This window comes from Diadema antillarum, unplaced genomic scaffold (assembly GCF_040938485.1).
Source record: "Diadema antillarum isolate AM-2024a unplaced genomic scaffold, OU_Dant_1.0 seq00000658_RagTag, whole genome shotgun sequence".
Classification (NCBI taxonomy): Eukaryota; Metazoa; Echinodermata; class Echinoidea; order Diadematoida; family Diadematidae; genus Diadema; species Diadema antillarum.
The window spans coordinates 75455-96376 of NW_027271570.1; the positions used below are offsets into that span (position 1 = coordinate 75455).

General features: G+C 40.6%; 2 protein-coding genes across 2 annotated transcripts; one reads left to right on the forward strand and one right to left on the reverse strand.

Moving 5' to 3' along the window:
- Positions 1-1251: 1251 nt before the first annotated feature.
- LOC139736613 (protein-glutamine gamma-glutamyltransferase K-like) lies at positions 1252-18513 on the reverse strand. The gene is made up of 13 exons (XM_071647360.1): positions 18503-18513; positions 16022-16169; positions 13166-13310; positions 12100-12297; positions 11201-11429; positions 10249-10391; positions 8710-9069; positions 7680-7752; positions 6398-6597; positions 5514-5738; positions 3371-3525; positions 2756-2949; positions 1252-2013 (listed from the first exon to the last, which is right to left on the reverse strand). Exons 1-13 carry the CDS (start codon positions 18511-18513, stop codon positions 1875-1877), a joined length of 2220 nt encoding a protein of 739 aa, XP_071503461.1. The 3' UTR covers positions 1252-1874.
- Positions 18512-20619, forward strand: LOC139736614 (uncharacterized). The gene is made up of 3 exons (XM_071647361.1): positions 18512-18747; positions 19289-19627; positions 20427-20619. Exons 1-3 carry the CDS (start codon positions 18512-18514, stop codon positions 20617-20619), a joined length of 768 nt encoding a protein of 255 aa, XP_071503462.1.
- The last annotated feature ends 303 nt before the right edge of the window (positions 20620-20922 follow it).

Below are 20922 nucleotides of genomic sequence, written 5' to 3' on the forward strand. Positions count from 1 at the left end.
CAATATATACTGTATACGCCATATATTCAGCGAGTCTAAAATTTTGCGAATAGGAATTTCCTGACGATTTCACGAGTGGTTAAATTCGCGATCGTGGAGTCCTGTACCAAATGGAGAAATGAATATGCATACTTCACATTCACAGCGTGATGAGAGTCAATATTTTCGTGTGTCTTTAATTTCGCGAATAGCACCTGACTCGTAAAATTTGCGAAAATAAAAACCTCGCAAAATATTCGCCGTATACAGTAAACAGACAAGAATCCAGTTCCTATGTTTACATATTTGAGTAATGTGAGGTAAAGACTAGAGGTGGGTAATACTGAATTTCAGTGTTATGGTACGTACATAGAAAAAAGCAACCTGAGATGTGTAGCTTGAATTCATACTCCTCTTCCTGGCGTATTGTTGCAGTATTTGGTTACATACCGGATACCCCGTTTCAGAAAGGCACAATCTAGTAGAATGTGATTTGTTGCCACGTAAGCTGTTTCATCACATTCAACTCTACAATGACACATGCTTGTTGTTAGTAACATTTTTTCCATACACTGCAAACAACACTACAATTACAAATCTAAGTACCATAATTATATGCTCAAACATGATTCAAAATATTCAAAGATTCTACATATCTACTGCAGAAAAATTGCTTGTTTCTAGAAAATACACCAGAAAATATCCATTTCAAAGTTCTATAAGCTATAGGCTCATGCCAAAGTATCAAAACATTTATCAAATTATCATATGTCTATGTAACTCATCTAACACTTCCATAACTGACAAAACCCATCACAAGTACAATGCTGCTCTAGGTCCCTTAAATATCCAAGCCATTCTAGTAAAGACACAAACAAACAAACTGTGATTACACAAAGTGTACTATGACTAACCTACTGTCTCAATTCTCAATCGCAGAAGTATCACGTGCATGAAATTGACATTAAAACACACATAACTATTACATCACTATATGTTCTTTGAACAACTACTACATGCTATTTTGGAGGTTTATATGTCCTCCTTAAAGAATGAAAAGAAAAGCAAATTTATAGTCACTTTAGAGCCTTGTGAAACTCTCCTTGGCTTGAATTCAGACAGAAACATCACACACACAGAATCATGAAGGCAATAGTAACAGGCAAGGCAACTTTTGTGGCCATCTTTCACCCCCTCCTCCCCCCAAAAAATATTTTTAAAAATTACACATATTTTTTTTCAGTCATATTTCATCTATCTCAGGACTTAATGTATTTGTAGGTCCTAGAGTAGATGTGTTAAGTAAGGGTTAAAAAGAAAGGATGTCTTCTTTCTGTGGAGCTGTGGTTGCTGTAAAGTGGGCACATTGGGGCGATGCAATCATTTGCAATAAGGAAATGTATATTTCTGGTATTTGATCAGTCGTGTAATCTAAAATCTCTTGGACAAAAAATATCTCAGTGAGGTCGCATATGTTGAAAAAGAAATTTAACACAACTTCTCTTCCAAGAAATGCCCCTATCACAGAAAAAGATAAAAACCAATAGGCTCAACAGGAAACTAAAGACAATGCCTATTCTTTGCCCAAGACTAAGAATGGGATCAAACAAATGCTGCCATTTGTGATCAAACAATGCCGCCATTGTTGAATGTGCCTGAAAAAGTTCCACTATGAGCAACAACAATGATATATTCTTAAGTGACAAAGGCCAACATTACTGCTCGGTGGGGAAATTACATTACTTTTATGATTCAATGTTGTCCTCCTTACTAGATAAACTGACTTATTTAATCAATCAGCCCAAGGTCTGTGCTGTTACATTATTAACAGCTGCTAGATTCCCATGCATGCAAAATGCAGACACGAGGAACCCATTAGTTCCATCGTAGAACTCCTATGGGATCTCGATGTCGAGCATGTCCGTCACGTTGGCCAACTGCTTGGAATCGAAGTCGATGAGCAGCGTCTTTTTGCCCTTGCTTCGTGGCTTGAACCTCACACGCTGAGAGAAGTGGCCTTTTGCTGGGACATCACTGCAGAAAAAATTCACAACAAAACAACAGAACAGGTCAGTAAAATTCTGTCTTGAGCAGGTGCTACCACAATATACTTTCACCTCTGTGCCAATTATTTCTCTCTCTAAATACAGAATGGTAAATATTTTCTTTCTCCCGATTTAACCCCTTAGCAACTGAATATTCTGTTCATAATGGTCTACGGTACCCTAGAAGATACAGTATTATTGCTCTCATTTTGAAAACTTTCTTAATGATGTAAATGAGCTCACTGTATATTTATTTTTGTCTATTACGTGTATAAGTTATGTTTACTTGAGAGGCTACTAAGACTTTACCAAGGGAATAGTGTGTCACAAAATAATTCTGGCATACTTTTGTTGACCTTTGACCTCTTTCAAATTACATAATTATATATTCTTTATGAAAACAAGAAATGTCGCTGTAGCGACTGAAATGACTTTGCCTTTGCTTGAGTATCATGTTTCGTAAGAGAGCTCACAAAAACAAGCAATCATCCTTTTGGCTTCGGACATCTGGTAATACCAAAAAGCCAGGTCTGGTTAGGGTTAATATGTTGGCCATGGCAGTTGATTCCTGAAGGATGATGACAAGCGGACAAAACCTCACTTTACAGGAGTCTTTTGCTCAAGTGTGCTATACATATTCTCGACCGTATCAATGCATACGTTCAAAACCACTGGATGCACCACTTGATAAGACAAATAATCGAGTGCCATGGTACCATGTTTATGCTTACTTGGGATAGAGAGTCATGCCGCTAAGAGTGCGGGCTCCTTCGAAGCTGATGGAACACTTGGTCAGAGGAATAGGCAAGGGGTTGTCAAACTCAGTGAAGAGTTCCACCTCGGAGCCGACGATCTCGACCTTGGTTGACAGCTCTGGAGGAGTGAGCTGGATGGAGTCCTGGGCAACAACCTGCTGAGAGGTTTCCTGAAAGATCAACCCCCAAAATGGTGAAGGTCAATAAAATGTCACTACCCGGTACTCTAAGATGACCCACTTGTGATGGTCAATACACCTGACCAAAGAATGGTGAAGGTCAATTGAATGGTATGATTCTAAGATGACCAACAAATGATGGTCAACCTATATTTACCCTCTTTTTCTTTTTTTTATATTCTTTATTATTAGTCTATGTAGTCTATGTCATAGTATATATCATGCTGTGAGAATTTAGTTTACAGTAGCTTGTTATCATTACCATACCTTGTCTGTTCATCTAACCTTGCCTTTTTTTTTTCAAGGGGGGGGGGGGGGACGGTTGCAACAGGCTTGGAATTTGAGAGATAAAGAGATAATCACAGAGACTATGACAGCCACCTGCACTGGGGTGGAGAATGCATCTACCTACCTGGACCTTGCCAAAGACACAAATCTTCATGATGGTCTGGTCAACGAGACTTGGTGCGTAGCGCTCCGCCAGAATTGTGCCCAGTCTCTTCTCGGAGATGCCAGAGGGAATCTTTACGTCGGCTTTTTCCGACTGCAGCTTCTTAGCCTGCACGCCTGGAAGGATTCAAGCAAACAATGATGAAAACATGAGAGATAAGTCAAGCAAAGACAGGACAGAATGGGAACTGCTAACCCTCATCCTCCCACATCTTAACTTGTTGAGGACGGTTTGATTTTGCTAGAACACGCATCTCCCTTAAGGTGGCCTCCCACTATACGTTTTTTTCGATCGCAGTGCTTGCGATCTGTTGCGGTTGCCAGATCGCAATCATCGAGTTGCATAGTGTGAGCGCAACGACTGCAAGGCTTGCGAAATTTCAGCCGGTCGCAAGGGATCGCAGAGGCAACTGCAGACGATAGCAAGGTTTTGAACATGTTCAAAATTTGACAGCAGCCGCAAGGAGGTCGCAAGGCTTGCGGACGCCTCCAAGTCGGGAAGTCGCATGCGGTCGAGAACTGCATGCGACTTCTCAAAACCGCATAGTGTGAGGCCACCTTTAGACAGCTGCTCGAGTATCTCAGGACTCGTCTTCAATGGGTTAAAGATCCAGTAGCACAGGGATTCATGGTTGGCCCGATTCATTCGTCTCCCATGGAAGTACATTAAAAAAACATGAATAGCAATGGTCAGTGAATATGTGCATCAAAGCATACGCTCAGCGGTATGGCCTACTGGTCAAGTCAAGATTCTTTGGCTGTGTGTGTACTTACACAGAGATCAGTGATAAAGCTGCACACACTTTGTCACTGGAATTGTCCAATTATTTGAGCCAGGCCAGTCTTTGCACTCCATGGTATCCCTACACCATGGCTCGACACTAACTTTTTTGTTTGGTGGCCCGATGGGCCACCAAAATACTAAATTTCAAATTTTTGGTGGCCCGAGAGAAAAATTTGGTGTCCCGAAAAAAAAACAATAAAAAATATTAAAAGTCCTTTTTTTTTCATGAGTCAAATATTTAAGTTTTATGATAGGAAGAATTAGAAGTTGGACACATCTACTCATAAATAAACTTCAACAAACTTGCAACACTCACTCTCAGGCACTCATTCAGTCCTTTTCATCTATCCTTTAAACAAATTTAACTGCTAATTTCCGGCGCAAAAAGTTACGAATTTATTGACATACTTTTCAAAAAAAATTGGTGGCCCGAGGCGGGCCACCAAATTTGCCCTTTTTTAAGATTTGGTGGCCCGACTTTCATTTTTGGTGCCCCGGGCCACCGGGCCACCGTTAGTGTAGAGCCCTGCCTACACTACTGAGTCTTTGAAACCCTTCAAGAATTTGTGAGCAGACACACTGGTTTCCCATAAGCAATGGCTTATGTCTACTCATACATAAATCTGTACCCTTAAAGCTGCTTTTACATGTTCCCAGCGACCATGGCAGCCCCGCTTCAGGACAGCATGGACAAAACCGGATGGACTTGAAACAACTCCTTGAGACGGAATAGGCAAATGTGACAGGCCGTGATTGCTGTGGATGCCATGTCAGATTTTTAGACTATCAAAAAATTTGCCACAGCAGTCTCAGTGCTAATGAGGAATCTTGTATGCAACGATAAAACGTGGTGAACGTAACAAAATGGGGAAGCACGAAATAGGCTGTAACAAAACTTGGAGGTTGTCCGCAGCGGGACGCGACTGAAAATATAGATAGTCTAGCCTCACCACATGCTGTGAGAACAGCATCTGACAGCAATATGTTCATCGGGGTGGGGACTGTATCAAAGAAGACTAGAATGCGAAGGTGGGAAAAACAGGAGAATGTCTCATCTACTCACGAAGCACTAAGTTTCGGGCAAATGGGGCTGCCATGGCCACCAGGAACATGGTGTAAACGCAGTTTTATGTAGTCATGATAATCTGCAAGGATATAGCCATCATGAGGGCTGCCAACTACTGCATATTCTAAAAAAAACATAGTCATGCACTGCAAAATACACACTTTTTGGAGAAAAACTTGTCTCCCGACTCTGTACTACTTTGCTCCATTTTTTCCCAGCCTTCCAAATCTGCTTCAGGTAACAACCTTGCCATACCTGTGTAGTAACAGATGTGGGCGTTGAACACAAGTTTCATGTGTCTCTCAACCAAACTTTTGTTGTTGAATTTGATCGCCACATCGAAGTCCTCGCCGACAGGAATGCGCTCAGCCAGAATGATCTCCATTTCTACTTTGTCAGCCTGTTCGTCGACCCCGTACGTGTTGGGCCTGGTGCCGAAGGACACCGCTCGCTCTACGGCCATGCGTTCCTCGTCCCCATCTGCCAAAAGAGCAAACAATATGAAAGGATTCAGTAACCTCCAAAACACCTCTGCTCCTCATCTGGACATATGCCAGGCAAATCATAATTACATCATTACTGGCCTTTTGAACGAGCAAGTCCTTCAAAGTCTATCAGCACAGTTATACATCTATTTTTGAAACTACCAGTGATGTAGTGAAGACCAGGGGGATGCCCATATTCTCATTCTAAGCAAATGAAGATTTCTTTTTTTACAGATTTTTATTTAGGTGGAAAAACATATCACAAGGCAAAGAAATAAGAGAAAGTTAGAAAAACATGTGAGGCATTAAAAGAAAAACTCTGTCGTATATTCTAACATATCATATATGTTATGATATATATCATAACATACGTGCTGTCAATCAGAAAACAAAACAAAACAAAACAGCAATATGGCATCATTTAATTTCTCTGCTAGAAAAGTCAGAGTGCTGAGAGCTTCAACAATTCCAGTGCCACAAGTACATGCACAACACTCATAATTTTTTTTCATGGTCGGCAATTCGCAAAAGTTTCATGCCGTAAAAAAGGCTATTGGTTCCACTTCGCAAAAGATTCACGTGGCAAACATTTCTAGTTGTACAGTATATATAACTTCAGAACCCCTCCAAGGCATGACTGAGTGCAGCACATACCTTCTTTAAACTTGTACTCGTGAGTGATATCTTCCCTGGCATTCCAGCGAGACACTGTGACGCTGGAGACACGGGTGGTGCTGATATATTTCCCCACAGCATTCTTGTTTATCTGGAACACCTTCATATCAGGCTTGCCCCTTCCAGTCTTTTTCGCGATCCACGTGATTCGGTCGGCGTTCACTTCAGCGAAGCAGAATCTATTGTAATCAGAATGATTCGGTGACATTATGACTTTGATTCCATACATCTTGTCTGATAAGCCTTTGAGTGCAATTCAAAACCATGTTCAAGCTTACTTTTGTCTAGTTTGAGCAAAATCAGACAATAGTATACAGTAGTACAAAATGGTACCACGCAGTGCTGCTAGCATTTACACAACAAATTAGAAAGATTCCCAAGAGCTTTCAGGGAAGTACTTATGTGCTACATGCATCTAAATGAACAACAGCAATTCCTATATTGGGGTAGTTTTTGTAGCATATTCTTTGAACACGACTCAAGAAAATTATTTAAAGTTTCAGGGAGCAAACAACACAATTATGAAGATTTGACAGCTACATGACAACAACAACAAAAACAACAAAAACATCAAAAACAACAATACATTTATGTAACGCATTTTCCATATACATACAAGTTTAAATGTGCTGTACAATGGGATCATTAATGAAACAAGTGAGTTTTTAGATGCTTTGTGAAGATGATGAGGGTCTATGAAAATTGGATATGTAGAATTTTCATAAGTTGTACACATTTTTCGTTTGATAGTGATATTGGTTGCTAAAAGATAAAAATTATACTTGGAAATGACATCATATCTCATCTCTCCCATTGGCTTGTACACAGAAATATAAGAAAATTCTTTGGATAAATCATAAGAGGCAACTGCAACTGTCCCCCTTTAAGTCATCATTTATTGCAAAGAAGAGATCATCATCACAAACTAAAACAAGGTAACATCTCTTGATCTGACATCATCTATAAAGTTTCTATTTTTTCAACAGGTACTGAACACACTGTCCAGTAATAATATCCATGTAAACATCAAGAAAATAATATTAGGCAGGGGGGGGGGGGTTCCTTAATGGAGATTTGCAATCAGTGAAGGTCTCTATGATAAGCAGTTACTATGGCAGTAGCAAAGGAGACAACTAATCAGATGAAAATATCTGCAAAGTGACATAATGGGCTCCAGATCATTTCCCATGAGTTTTGTTTGTCGCTAAGCTTACAGGACAAGGGGAGTTCGGGGCTGTGCGACTTAGTGAATGTCACATACTTGGTGTCGTAGTTGAGGTAGGTGAGTCCCTGTTTGATGGCCATCTTAGGAGCTGGACCAGTCTGGAAGATTCCTGAAGGGTTAAGGAAGATGAGCATGATGTTTCAGAAAAAAAAATGGAGCAACAACAATAACAACAAATAATAATACAATGTTAGAGTTCATAGGGCTTTGGGCTCCATATAAAATGCATTTTTGAAAAAAAAAATGGATCCTGACACCAAACTCCAGTCAAATGCGCAAGAGAATATGCATTCAAATATTATGTCGATTAAAGAAATATATAGCACCATGCCTCAGGGACAATTAGATTGTTTTTAATTTCCTAACATTCTTTATAGACTCCGAAATTCAGACAGGCAGTACTTGAGATATCAAATTGTTGAGTCTTTGTAATACATGAACCTCATTTTTCCTCTTTTACATAATGACTGTCATACATGCTATATGTCACTGAGCCTACTCGAGGAAGTTGCACTTCAAACAAAACCCTTATTATTTGGTACAAAAGGAGATTTCTGGATAATTTTCCGACTTTTGCATTTGAACATCTATAAATTGGTTAAACTTGGTACAGAGTTCAAGAATTTACACAGAGTGGGATGAGGGACAAAGATGTTGTCAAAATTCATAACTAATCACAACGAACAAGGATGATGACATAGCAGCTTGACATACAAATGCATGACTGGGTGCTCAACAAAGCAGAACAAAAGAAAAAAAAATATGCATAAAGTCTACACAGGTAAAGTTGTTTAGCGAGGGTTATTGTAATAGAATGACATTGCTACATTACTGGAATATGTGAGACTCCAATGTCATCATCCTTCTTCAATGTATCATATTTGGGGTTTTTCATAGTACGGTATTGGTTTATCTGCTCAAGGACCGCATCAAATTCCACAAATCTATGCATGGCGCTATCCATTTATGTACTGCAGGATGTGATTATCATGTAAATCGTCTGGAATTCCCCTTTAAGGTGTGTAATGAATGGATGGATTGCACAGCTAGGATGACTTCTCTTTACCTTCGCTGGTTTCCTGGGGTGTGGCATCGACAACCTGCCAGCCTCCCATACCCTTGATCAAGTCTGGGCGTGCCATCCACACCTCGTTCCAGACGTGGAAGTTCCAGACCGAGTCGTTGCTCAGGTACTCCACCTCTTCAAAGGTGTCTGCATCGTAGACTGTGTCGATGGTCATGCTGTTGTCGGTGTCATGAGCGGAGGAAAAGTTGGTGACGCTGCGAGATGGGATTCCGAGGCAGCGCATGGCGGTATTCAGGACGCCGCTGAAGACCCAGCACTGCCCATACTTGACTGCTTCCCTGGTTGCTGCATACTGTTCATAGATCTTCGTGCTGCCTGTCCATTTGCTTGGACTCGTACCTGGTTTGGACATGAAATGAAATTCATTCATATGAGGAAATTGATTTGCATAGCAACCATGATCTGGTATACCCTGAAACTGTAGTACTTCCAGCAGACATCTTTGGTTAATATTCCACATTTTCATCTTTACACAACTGAAGTTGAGCTATTTAGGCATTCTTTCACACTGAATACATCAAGGCAATTCCCCACCCCCCATCCCCACCCCCAGGGCAATTACCCCCTGGCTAAATACTGGTTAGTGATAAGGTTAGAGTAAAGATTTCAGCTAGGGTAAGGTTTAGGGTAAGAGTGCGGGTTAAAGTTAGAATTAAGTTCAGGATTAGGATTAGGATTAGGGTTAGGGTCAGGGGAAGGGTCTTGGATTCTTGCACAGGTGAGAACTATGTTTCCCTTTAAAATAACCTCTCCAAAAAAAAATGTGAGGCAGCATTTTCCTCTCACCAGGGAGGTGTGAGAGAAGGAGATACAACTCCCGCTCTCCTTTGAAGTCAGGCGTGGCACCACCGAGAAGTTATGCGCTTAACTACAGGTGGGAACCAGGTGCTTTGACAAAAGAGAGCATGCAATAATCGGGGCTCCGTACTATGGCTCTCACACCAGGAAAGACTTCCCCTTACTGCAATTCACTCTCTCTCTGACTGTGATGACAACAATGAATTTGTGTACCTTGAGCTGGAGCAGCGAATCAAAATGCAGTGTGAAACCGACAATTTTAAGAGTAAAAAGTTTAAAAGCATGCTGGAACAAGCTATAGCAGAGGACTTTATTTGAAAGATCAAAATATCCCAGATTGAAAGATTAAAAAATAACATGAGCAAATGTGCACATCATAGAAAAATTTTAGGTTTTTAAGAGGACCTAATTTTCATTTCATATCGATTTGCGACATAGAAATATATGTTTATGATATCGAATTCTTTCCTAAAACTCTTCTCAATCAATTCGAGCATTTCACTTCAGATTTTACGGTGAAATATAGCTCGTAATTCGATGAAAAGTGAAATGCACTCGTTGTCTCCAAACTTCGTCTTGCAACTAACGCGGTGCAAAGCATTACTTAAAAGTGTAGTGGAATGTTAGACATCCTATTGTCAACGCTTTGAACCCAAGCATGTGTTTGCATGAATGATGAAGAGTTGCCACTCGATCTATGTAACACATCCCTGCTCTCACCATCGTCATATTCTCCGCTCCAGTTTCCCACAAGGATTCCAGTCTTGGTCTCCTCCCGGCCCCACACCGGCATGTAGTTTATGAGACCGGTGAACTTCCTGGACACAACCACTGGGTCCCTTCTGGCTCCATCGCGAGTGTGCCTTAGGCACAAAAACAGCAAATACACAAGGGCAATGACATTTTAATAATATCATACTCTGTCGGAATCAAAGCAACTTAGAAATACAAAATAGAACCCATACATTCTTTCCTGTAATTTCTCAGAAGAATTTCACAATTTCATATCGAGTATAGCAGATGTAGTGGGTGAAAAACAAATAAAGAATTCTGAAGAAGAGCTGCGACTCCTTACAACAAATCCACTAATTTCCCAGACTTAAAGGAAACGACAAGGGTAATAGTAACCAAAGCCTGCCAATCATTCAACAACTCTGCAACCTGACTAACTTCTGGGTAAATCCAGGAGACTTTGCACAATGAAAATAACAACACTGGTATCCTTGAGTACAAGAAACCCTTAAAGAATTGATGAAATTTGTGGTTTTTGTGCACATTTTTATAATGGGTCTGAAAATGCAGAGCCAGGATTAAGTTGAGAAATTGTACACATATCACACAACTTAATTCAAGATACCAGATAACCTAATGATGACTCATCAAGTGAATGGCAAATACTCTCTCACAGCTACAAGAAAAGGAAAAATGTTTTATAGACAATAGGAGACACATCTAATAATCTTGTCATAGTTAAGTAAAGAAGTGTTTTTTCATGAAACATTTCTACCTCTCACTGCAAGAACTTGTGATAAATTGATCTTAAATTCACAAAAACATACATTTGTTTGTGTTTATATGCCTACTTGGAATACAGGAGCTACAGAATTCACAAGGTGTTACACATTGACCCTCCCTAAACAACAACCACAACGTGTTTACAGCAAACACCTACTTCTCGAGGAGGTCAAAGATGACTTTGATGACCGATTCCTCAAACTGACCAAAGATCCATGGACGAGCCCACTGCTGGCCCTGCCTGGCCGTCCCAGTAAACACAAACCCGCTCTCATTCAGCACATACTCCTTCTTCTCATCCTCCCCATTCATGAACACGGTGTCTTCGGCACACCATGGATTGAACACAACGTAGATGAGCGGCGATTGCTTGAAAAATCTTGGCTCTGGGGAAGATAAGGAGGTCCAACATTGTTTCAGTACTGCATGCAGCTGCTGCCAGTTTTAATCACAATCAAATCATTGTTTTCGCAATGTTGAGCATCTCATCACATCCTGTGCATCTAATTTGTTTCATAGTGGTATGCCTGCTCTCATAAAGAGCCCCAATGCCTAAAGGAATGTTCAAGGATGATCTGCACAAAGGCACTGATCCATGCTACCAATTACCTTGGGTATGATCAATATGCACAGTAAAACCTCAGTTTTTCATTTACAGTTTTAGTAGTTTTGTTTAAAAAAGGTTTGAATAGAAATTAATACTATGACTCTAATACATTATATTCTTTAACCCTTGTCTCGTAACTAGCAAATTGAATTCAACAAAATTGCACAACTGTATCAATGTGCACTACTGCTACCACAGCAACGGGATAGCACGCTTTTGGCATTTTATATCTCAATTTTTTTGGGAAATGCAGTTTGAAATTTGCTGCCCTGACGCAGTTATGTCCAGCAACTCTTTTCACAGACCATTTGCAAGGTATGGCTACTTCTAACATGTATTTGATTGTGAAATGTCTTTGTAAAATTTGGGCCATTATCTCTGAGATGGCACCAAATAGGACCTTTTCTCCCTCCAGTGAAGTCTCTGTGAGGAAGGATCTGCACTCTCACCAGCATCAAGCTTGTCTACAATGATGATGGCCACCTCATATCTCCCAACCATGGCGTCAGCCGGACAAGAAACCACCAGGGAATACTTGGCTCCCTCCACGGAGCCAACCTGGATGCTCCAGTTGCCGGGAACATGGTGTGATCGGTTGAACGGTATGCGCACAATAGTTCCACGGTTGATTGACGAAACTTTTGCCCCTTCAAGAGAGAAAGGCAAAGATATGATATTAAGGGTATATGATGGATAATACATCCACAGGGCTCAGCACTAACTTTTTTTTTCCTGGTGGCCCATTTGGGCCTCTAAAATCTTTGAATTTGAAATGTTGGTATTCCCAAATAAAAGGAATTATAAAAATTCATTTTGAATTTTAGCTGCCCAATCGGACCACCAAGAGCTAGCCTTTTTGGAAATATGATGGCTCAACATCAATTTTTAGCAACCCAAGGCCAGCGGGCAATCCCTAATGTTGAGCCCTGCATGTAACATAATCATATGTCCACAAAATTACATATTGCTACTGTTAATTTACTGGGTTTTAAAAAGAAGATTCACTATGTACACATAATATTTTGCTTATTTATGTTCAAATTTCAACATTTACTTGAGAAATCAATGACTTTCAAAATATTCATCATAATCAAAGCATCCAACTGGACATCATCAAAGTTTCCAGAAAATATATGAAATACAAGTACATCAGAAAACAATCCTACTTAACCACTTCCATCTGAATTTCTCCAAAATGAATGAAACAAGGGGAGATCAGAGATCAAAGAACTTTTATACAACACCTAAAAAGAATGTATCTATCCGATTGGTCGATTGCCCATCACGTGACATGTAGTTAAAAGTTCCATCGCACGCTGTGGCTGTCAGCCGTGCAGTTTTGTTTGAGCAAAAATGGACAGAGCCTGGCATTGCATACTGTCTTGAGAAGGCCATTGTTAGTGCCATTACACCTCATGGCAGCATTGCATGAATTTGAAAGATGTTCTGTGGAGTTAGCTATTTCAAGCAGATGATGGGTCCGGGAGAATAATAATGGATGGTGTCTGGTCTCACCTCGAATGCAGAGCTCCAGTGCCAGCTCCTCTGTCTTGGGGGCTTTGTTGAATGTCACGTCAATGTCAAAGTCTTGTCCTCGACGAACAAACAACTCCTCAGACTCATACTCAGTGGTGTGATGGTTGCGCCGGTTTCGTTCAAGCTAATAGGTGGTAAGAATTAGGAGGGAGGTATTAAAAAAAGACACAGAAGTGTGTCAATTAATAATTATGCTCTTTGAATAAACTGGCACTTTAAACCAAGGAACAATGTTGGTTTTCAGAATTTCATCCAAGTCTATCTATACTTAACTAGAAAAAAAAAAGAAACAACAACTTATTGCCACAGGATGTGATAAATTTCACAATATCCATTCCTTACTCTAATATCATTTCTATCTGATATGATTTCTATCTTGAACCAGATTTCGTTTGAGCAAGTATTCGGGAATTTGAGCATTTTCACTTGACTTTTGACCCTTGGCCAATATTTTTCTTCATTTAATTACGAACCGGTAATATCCAATTTTCATGACAATTGAGTTTATTTTTAATATGGGGAAAAAGTGACATTTATAATTCTTCATTTGACCTTTGACTCCATTGCCCAAATTTTTAATTACATAATCATCGTGCAGTGAGTACATATACATACCTCCTACCTAATTTAATTAAGAGTATGCACTGGGTAATTTTCAGGGAATGGGGAAAGTGTAATTTCATCATCATATAGCAGCTTTTTCAATCTTCATCTAACCTCTGACCCTTGACCTTTGACCCATGACCCTAAAATTCTCAAGAGAATCATAATCGGGCAATATTTGCATGTATACTAAATTTTATGGAGTGATTGTGACCCATTTCCAAGATATGGAGAAAACAAGTGAAATTTTAGTATTTTCACTTGACCTTTGAACCTTAACCCCACGGCCCAAAACTTTCTCTAGAGAATCTTTACCTGGTCATACATGTACACGCTAAGTTTCATGAGAATACTTTCAGATATTGCAGAGATATAGTGAACAGGGAAATTTTAAGAATTTGACCTTGACCTTTTACCTTGAGCGTAAGCATTAAAAAATTGACAGGCACAACTTCGTCCACTCACGCATACATATGCCAAGTTTCATGTGGATACCTCAAATGGTTCTTAAGCTACGCTGTCCACAAAATCGATTACAGACGGAAGGACAGATGGATGGAAAGACGTATACGGATGGACGGACAACCTGAAAACATAATGCCTCAGCGACATTCCGTGGCGGGGGCATAAAAACATATAACTATCGCACCTAATTCTGCAAACTGTAAACCGTGTAAATATTTTGTTGTAGGATAATATATCTTTGTGTAGTAAATTGCAAATTTTTCATGGCGACATCACAGCAATTAACTGGTTTTATGTCACTTTTGAAAACATGCAATAATCTTAAAAAAGGCAAACGCCAAGCAATGTCTCGCATGCATATCGCAATTTGTGATTATAGTGTTCTTCAATGTAAGTTCATTGACCTTTCGACCTTTGACCTGGTCCGACTTGACCAATACTCAAACTTGACCGGCACTTTATGTGATGTCATAGCTCAAAGTTGTGGAAAGTTAGAGAGAATACACCAAATTGTACACCGAAAAATCAGTCTGGTTATCTTCGGGGAATGTGTTCCGCGGAGACTACGTCCGGCTTCTCTGTCTCAGAGAACCGCCAAAGTAAAATAATGGTATACAACTCCTCCGAACAGACGGATTTTTCTGTTTAACCAAATAGTCGACGACGGCGACGAATGAAAAGTGAAGCCTATGTGTGTGTGTGTGTGTGTGTGTGTGTGTGAGTCTCTCTCTCTCTCTCTCTCTCTCTCTCTCTCTGTCTGTTGTCTGTGTCTGTCAGTCTACAAGGTGGTCGAGTGCGTTCTAGGAATAATTCATTTCCCACCCAGTTTCATTCAACTTGCCATATTATTTTTTATGAACGTTGGTGTTTTTGCTCCCGGTTACGGCCGTATCTCACTGGAGGAGACTTCGCCGCGACTGCCGCAACTGATCCGTCACCGCGACTCGTGCGGCTCGAAAGACACAAAAAAAAACAAAAACAAAAACAAAGATGGCTTGCGTTGTCAACAAGAAGGCAACTCCACGACGTTTTCGGAGACGTCTCCAAATTAGGTAATAATTTATTCGTCCAGAAGTCGCCGAGACGTCGATGCGAGGTCTCATAGACATCTCGGTCGCCGAGATGTCTTCGCGATGTCTCCCGTATGTCATCAATAGGTCTCCGCAAAGTCACGGAAATGACTCGGAGATCTCGCGAATACAATTATCTTCCGCAACTTGGTCGCTGGAGAATGGAAAGAATCCCCGAAAAAAAAATAACATGTTTGATTCCCTCGCGACTCGCCGGAGACTGGCGGCTATATTCCAGGAGACGTCACGGAGACGTCGCGGAGATGTCTCCACGACCACGGAGTAGACTCGAGTTGCAACCAGGGTGCCAATATCCCGCCCAATGAGATACTCACTTCATTTGAAAGATTCGTCGCATAATGTTATTCATCAGTTTCAGATTGTGCAGCCACTGCAGGCAGCCTGCGCCGCAATCGCTCGCGAAAAGCGAATTGTTTTGAGCGACGACATCAAAGTCAACGTCGACGCTTCCCAATGACCGCTTTGGTTCAAATTCAAGTGAGTGAATATCCTGTCATTTTTGGTGCACTTAAGGTTTCTGGAATTAGATGGGAAAGTAGGCCTAAATTTGCGCCCAAAATAATTTGGATTGATAAGTCTCAGACCTTATTGATTACACATTTTCACAGAGAGTATATACCTTCAAAAATTTGGGCATAGCGGAAAACAAGGTTCTATGCGATTGCAAATTTTGTACCTCGTAGTTGACTTCCGTCACGACGAGTTGGTCCGCCCGAGGAGGGGCATCCGTGCCTGGTTCACCGAGGTATTCCCGTTCCGCTGCCTCGACGTCTATCGAGCGACCGGGAGAGCCGGGGGCGGCGAAGTCTGCGTCAGCGGAGGAACTGGACGGGAGGATGATAGAGATGTTAAATACTTGACTGGATATGGGTAACAAAACTGCACTGGTATTAGTTGTGGTTCTCTTCCCTAATAAGAGACCCAAGCTGTGCACAGAAATAAAAAAAAAGTTAAAAAAGAGCGCCTTTTTAACGCGACTTACCGTGGTATGCTCATGGAGCCGATAAACCAAAATGTCGTGACGTTACATAAGATTACGGTAGCTTTACTGTATTCCTGATCAAAATGTGCTCGCATACCATATACTTAGTAGGCCTATAAGCCTAGTACACGTGTGCATGCGTTCACCTGCGAGCAGCAGACGACGGAATCGTGTGTATAGGCCATAGAGATAACTGAACAGTAGACCTACAACAAGCATCGTCAAAATGTCTGTGTGCCAAGCAATATCTTGAGGCAATCGTTTTGTTTGGGTATATAACTATTTCTCCCCCGATTCCCAATTCACGGAAAGAAAAGGAAAGATGTGTGTCCTATAGCTTCAAAACCTTGGTACGCTGCTGAACATTATCAGGAGCCCGTTGCATAAAAAGTTACAATTATAGTAACTTTGCCATCCAATGGTAACTACCATGGTAACAATACTCAACAGCCAATCAAAATCAAGAATTCAATGGAAGTTACCGTTGAATGGCAAAGTTACCATAATTGTAACTTTTATGCAACGGGCCCCAGATCATCCGAATATAAATCGGAAGTTTTACACTAAATAATAGTAGGCGCAGTCACATCATTACGCGAAACTACTCGTAGTTTCCTTCACCTGTATGTACCCAGTATTTTGCTTCGCGTATATTAACGGGCAGCGTGACCGTAAACTTTTCGAGAAGTTACTAGCGAAACTGCCTGCATGCACTTGCGAAATTTATCACTTCTCGCGAAACTACGCGTACTGTATTTTCGTGCAGTGTGAACGCGGCTATAGTTTGTAAGAACCACTTCGTAGCCACTGCTCTGCGTTTTCAACAAGATCCTAGCCCTGCCTACAAACCTTAGCACAGGAACTACGGAAACTGCGGACCTCAACGAGATTTTTCTCACTACCTACTCATTATAAGCCCTTTAGCGGGCATACACTGGTACATTTTGGGTGGAATATTTGGGAAGCTTCACTTAAAAAAGTGCGACGACGATACACTGGTCAATCATCTATTTTTTTAAGAAAAAAAGGAAGAAACTAAATACAGTCATCCACTATGTCTACCTCTGACGTTGATGACGCGTGAAGAATATGTGCGTTGATTACTGCATGAGTCCGATATATTAACTGGGCAACTTTACGGACCCAACATTTTTTTTTTTTTTTTTTTTTTTTTTTTGTAGAGACTCGACGAGCGAGATACCGTAAGAGGGGTGATGAATGAGAGTTCATTGTGACGTCAGGAAATTCCTGGGATTACCCTACTGGCTGCGCATCAGATGCGCGCAAACGGCTATTTCCAGGAATAATATGCGCATGTAATGCACTCTTACACGCACATGGTTTAAAATAATGGTTATATTCGTATCACTGTATAGAGACTGGCTGTGTAGCATAATGGTAAGTTGGTAAATTTCATGAATTTTCACGTTTTGACCAACGAAGTTGTGTTTGCCATGTCAGCAGTTATCTCGTTAACCCTTTGTGATCACTGTAGTCTTGCAAAATTTGTAGAATGTCAAGAAACTAGCCATCTGTGTATGTAGACACCAGAACAAAATCTTCACAGCTATATTGTAATAGCTCGAGATCTATTATTGCCGTTCTATTGCCATTGTCATTGTATTCTATCAGATATTTTGTAATTCAACAATATTCAACATGTTGATGGTTAACGGAATCCGAATCATTATTATTATTTTTAAATGCGTGAACGTGCAGCGTGCCCTGTTAAAACCACTGCCCTAGATACAGTGATATAGAATCATGTTCAACCTGATGATCTGCCCAAATTTGACTTTGATCCTCGGAAAGGACGGACTCCACGTTTTCCTAACTTTTTTGCTTTGTTGTTGATTGGTAAATATAATGAATTATAATTTTGTAATGGTGTATGTGTTTACTGTATTGTGAGTATGAATTATGCTTGTATAATTGTGTATGAAGGTATATTGAAAATCGTATTTTTGTGTATAATCATGTACATGAATATGTTAGATATATGTGTACGCCCGTATATGCCAACAAAAAGAATATCCTAATGGAAAATAAATGAATCTGAATCCGATCTGATCTTTTGCATATCATCCTCTTTATCAGCAGCGTATAGAGAACGAGCCGTTTCTTTCAGAGCAGCAACTTTATCTCCCCAAAATTCGGTCAGAAAACTGACATTACTGATCCACCATGCCGATCTCGAGTTCCCGTTGTCGACTCACGAGTCCGTTCGTCGGAACGTCGTCGAGCACAACATCGTTCGGCAACAAAGGAGCATCGTACTCGACGATGATCTCCGAAGAGCGGACCTCTACGCGCGAAAATGGCACATCGAAGTCCCAGTATTTTACAGGCAACCAATCAACGGCCAGAAAAGAAATTGAAGTGAAGCTTCCCGTGATACAAAGAAGTCAAACCCCATTTAGGTGAGAAACTGGAGGGCGTACTCTCGTAGAATCTCATTATCATTAAGCTACTATTTTAACAGCCTTCTGAATTGCAGTCCTCGCAACTCCGATGATTAAAGTAATCAGTAGAAATGAATTGTATTGTCTTAAAGTAAATGAATTGACAAGCAACATTATCCCGCGTTTACAGCAGACGACTATAGTATTTCAAGTTTCTCAGATTAATATTATATATATATATATATATATATATATATATATATATATATATATATATTATGTATACATTTTCATGTCAAATATTCCAAGTTGAGGTAACTGACAGACTGCGCAAGTTGATTTTCACATATCAGCGGACATTAAGGTACGGCAATATCAAATGTTTTGATTGCGAATACAAATCAAAAGACATGATTGCGCATAATACTTGTCCAAAACAGTCCCCAAAACAGGGAAAACAAAAATAATGAAACCCTAAAATCTGTGGCATGAGTAAAGGCACCCGAAAACATGAATGCTCCTGCCAATTTTTGAAATATCGATCAAAACGCAAACACAGGCAACCGCTGCAGGCGAAGCTCTCTGCCGTAGTGTCGAAGCACGGACGCAGAGGTCGCCATTCAACGAAGCCCAAGTCCCACCATGGAATGCACGCGGCAGATAGCCAGCGATCTCATTCCACGTCCGACAAGTTTGCTCTGAAGAAAATTCGCTTCTTTAGAGCGCCACCACAGCCTGCTCCACTCACACTCTGTTTTTCGTATCCTGGCTATGACCTCACGCACAAAGACATCTTAACGAGCATCAAGAGACGGCAACCGATACCCATCGACAAGGTTCAGCACATCCAGTTTGTCGATATGAACGTGGTGCTAGGAGCCGCCGGTGTCATGAACAGGTAAGGCTCATGATCAACCCTCCTCGTCGTCATTTCCACGGTCCTATACAACTTGTACGGAAAAAAAAAGAAGAAAAGTCAGCTTGATCAAAATAATGAAACAGCATGAAGGGAAAACTGAATTTTCAGCATTGGTCAGTGAACGGAAACTTTTAGAGATCTTGATGGAAGGATCCTTTAACGGACACTATAAGTGCACAAAAACGTGATGGATTGTGTGGTGAGGATTGCAACGATGTCGCATGCGTCCATTCCCCTTTTTGTTCAACACTTGAACCGATTTCCTGTTCATTTCTAGTTAATACATTGTAGAATATGCACACATGATGAAAACACTTGTTTTCAAAGTTGATTTTTGCTATGTACGTAACCTACAACAAACTCGGTCCATCTCGCAAATTTCTCATCCTCCCTCCGCCCCCCCCCCCCCCGGAAAAACAACAACAACAACTAACAACACAAGGACCAGAATTGTATTCAGCCAACTTTCCTCTTGTCTTCTGACTAACTAAACTTACCCCGAAATCAAAACTGCCTGTGATATATCACGTCGATAGTCATTTAGAACGCATCTCTGCTTTTCCTGAATTTCAGGCCAATACCGATGGATCCAATGGCGTTCAGTATTATAATTATTTTTAAATTATTATTTTCACTAGGACCTATTACTATTGTTATTGTTATTATTATCATCATTATTATTATTGCTATCATTATTATAATCATTATTATCATTTCTCCTTCGTCATTATACTGTGATTCTGAGTTCATGTTGTATCCGAATTTATTCCTCTGACAGATGGCTAATCACAGTGAAAGATAACGAGGCGAGATACCGCTTGATACGAGAGGGCCTCTATATCAACGGCGAACGAGTATTCCTGCGCCGATACGACGAGGTGAACTTCGAGGATTACCGGGACTATTTGAGGCGGAAGAGCACACTGCAGAGTGCTGAGCATACAGCGGTGCAGAGGCTTCTTTCATTGTAGTGTATAAAACAAAATTATGCAGTGCAACTCTACATGTAGTCTGCCGTCGTTTCATCACAAAGCCTTATCATTTGAAATATTCTACTTTTTATCACTCGACGGGGACTTTTCGTCGTCTCCGCCGAGGGCTGAGAATGAAGAACGAAAAATTTCCCCTTCGAACTATAAGGGTATTTATTTATCGGTTAAACCTAAGCTGTAATGCCGGGTGCTGGCCCGTTTGCATTGCTTGTTGTTCATGGGGAAAATAAAGTGCTTGTAGCAGGTTGTTCTTGTGTACAGTGTATATCGAAAGTTTTCTGC

What these genes read in the sequence shown, in the direction of transcription:
- LOC139736614 (XM_071647361.1), top strand. Translation starts at nt 18,512, where the DNA reads ATGCCGATCTCGAGTTCCCGTTGTCGACTCACGAGTCCGTTCGTCGGA. An exon ending in AGAAGTCAAACCCCATTTAG is followed by an intron (nt 18,748 to 19,288) that starts GTGAGAAACTGG and finishes ACGCAAACACAG; the next exon opens with GCAACCGCTGCAGGCGAAGC. An exon ending in GCCGCCGGTGTCATGAACAG is followed by an intron (nt 19,628 to 20,426) that starts GTAAGGCTCATG and finishes TTCCTCTGACAG; the next exon opens with ATGGCTAATCACAGTGAAAG.
- LOC139736613 (XM_071647360.1), bottom strand. An exon ending in TACCTCAACTACGACACCAA is followed by an intron (nt 6,598 to 7,679) that starts GTATGTGACATT and finishes TGATTACAATAG; the next exon opens with ATTCTGCTTCGCTGAAGTGA. An exon ending in CGAGTACAAGTTTAAAGAAG is followed by an intron (nt 5,739 to 6,397) that starts GTATGTGCTGCA and finishes CTCTTTTGGCAG; the next exon opens with ATGGGGACGAGGAACGCATG.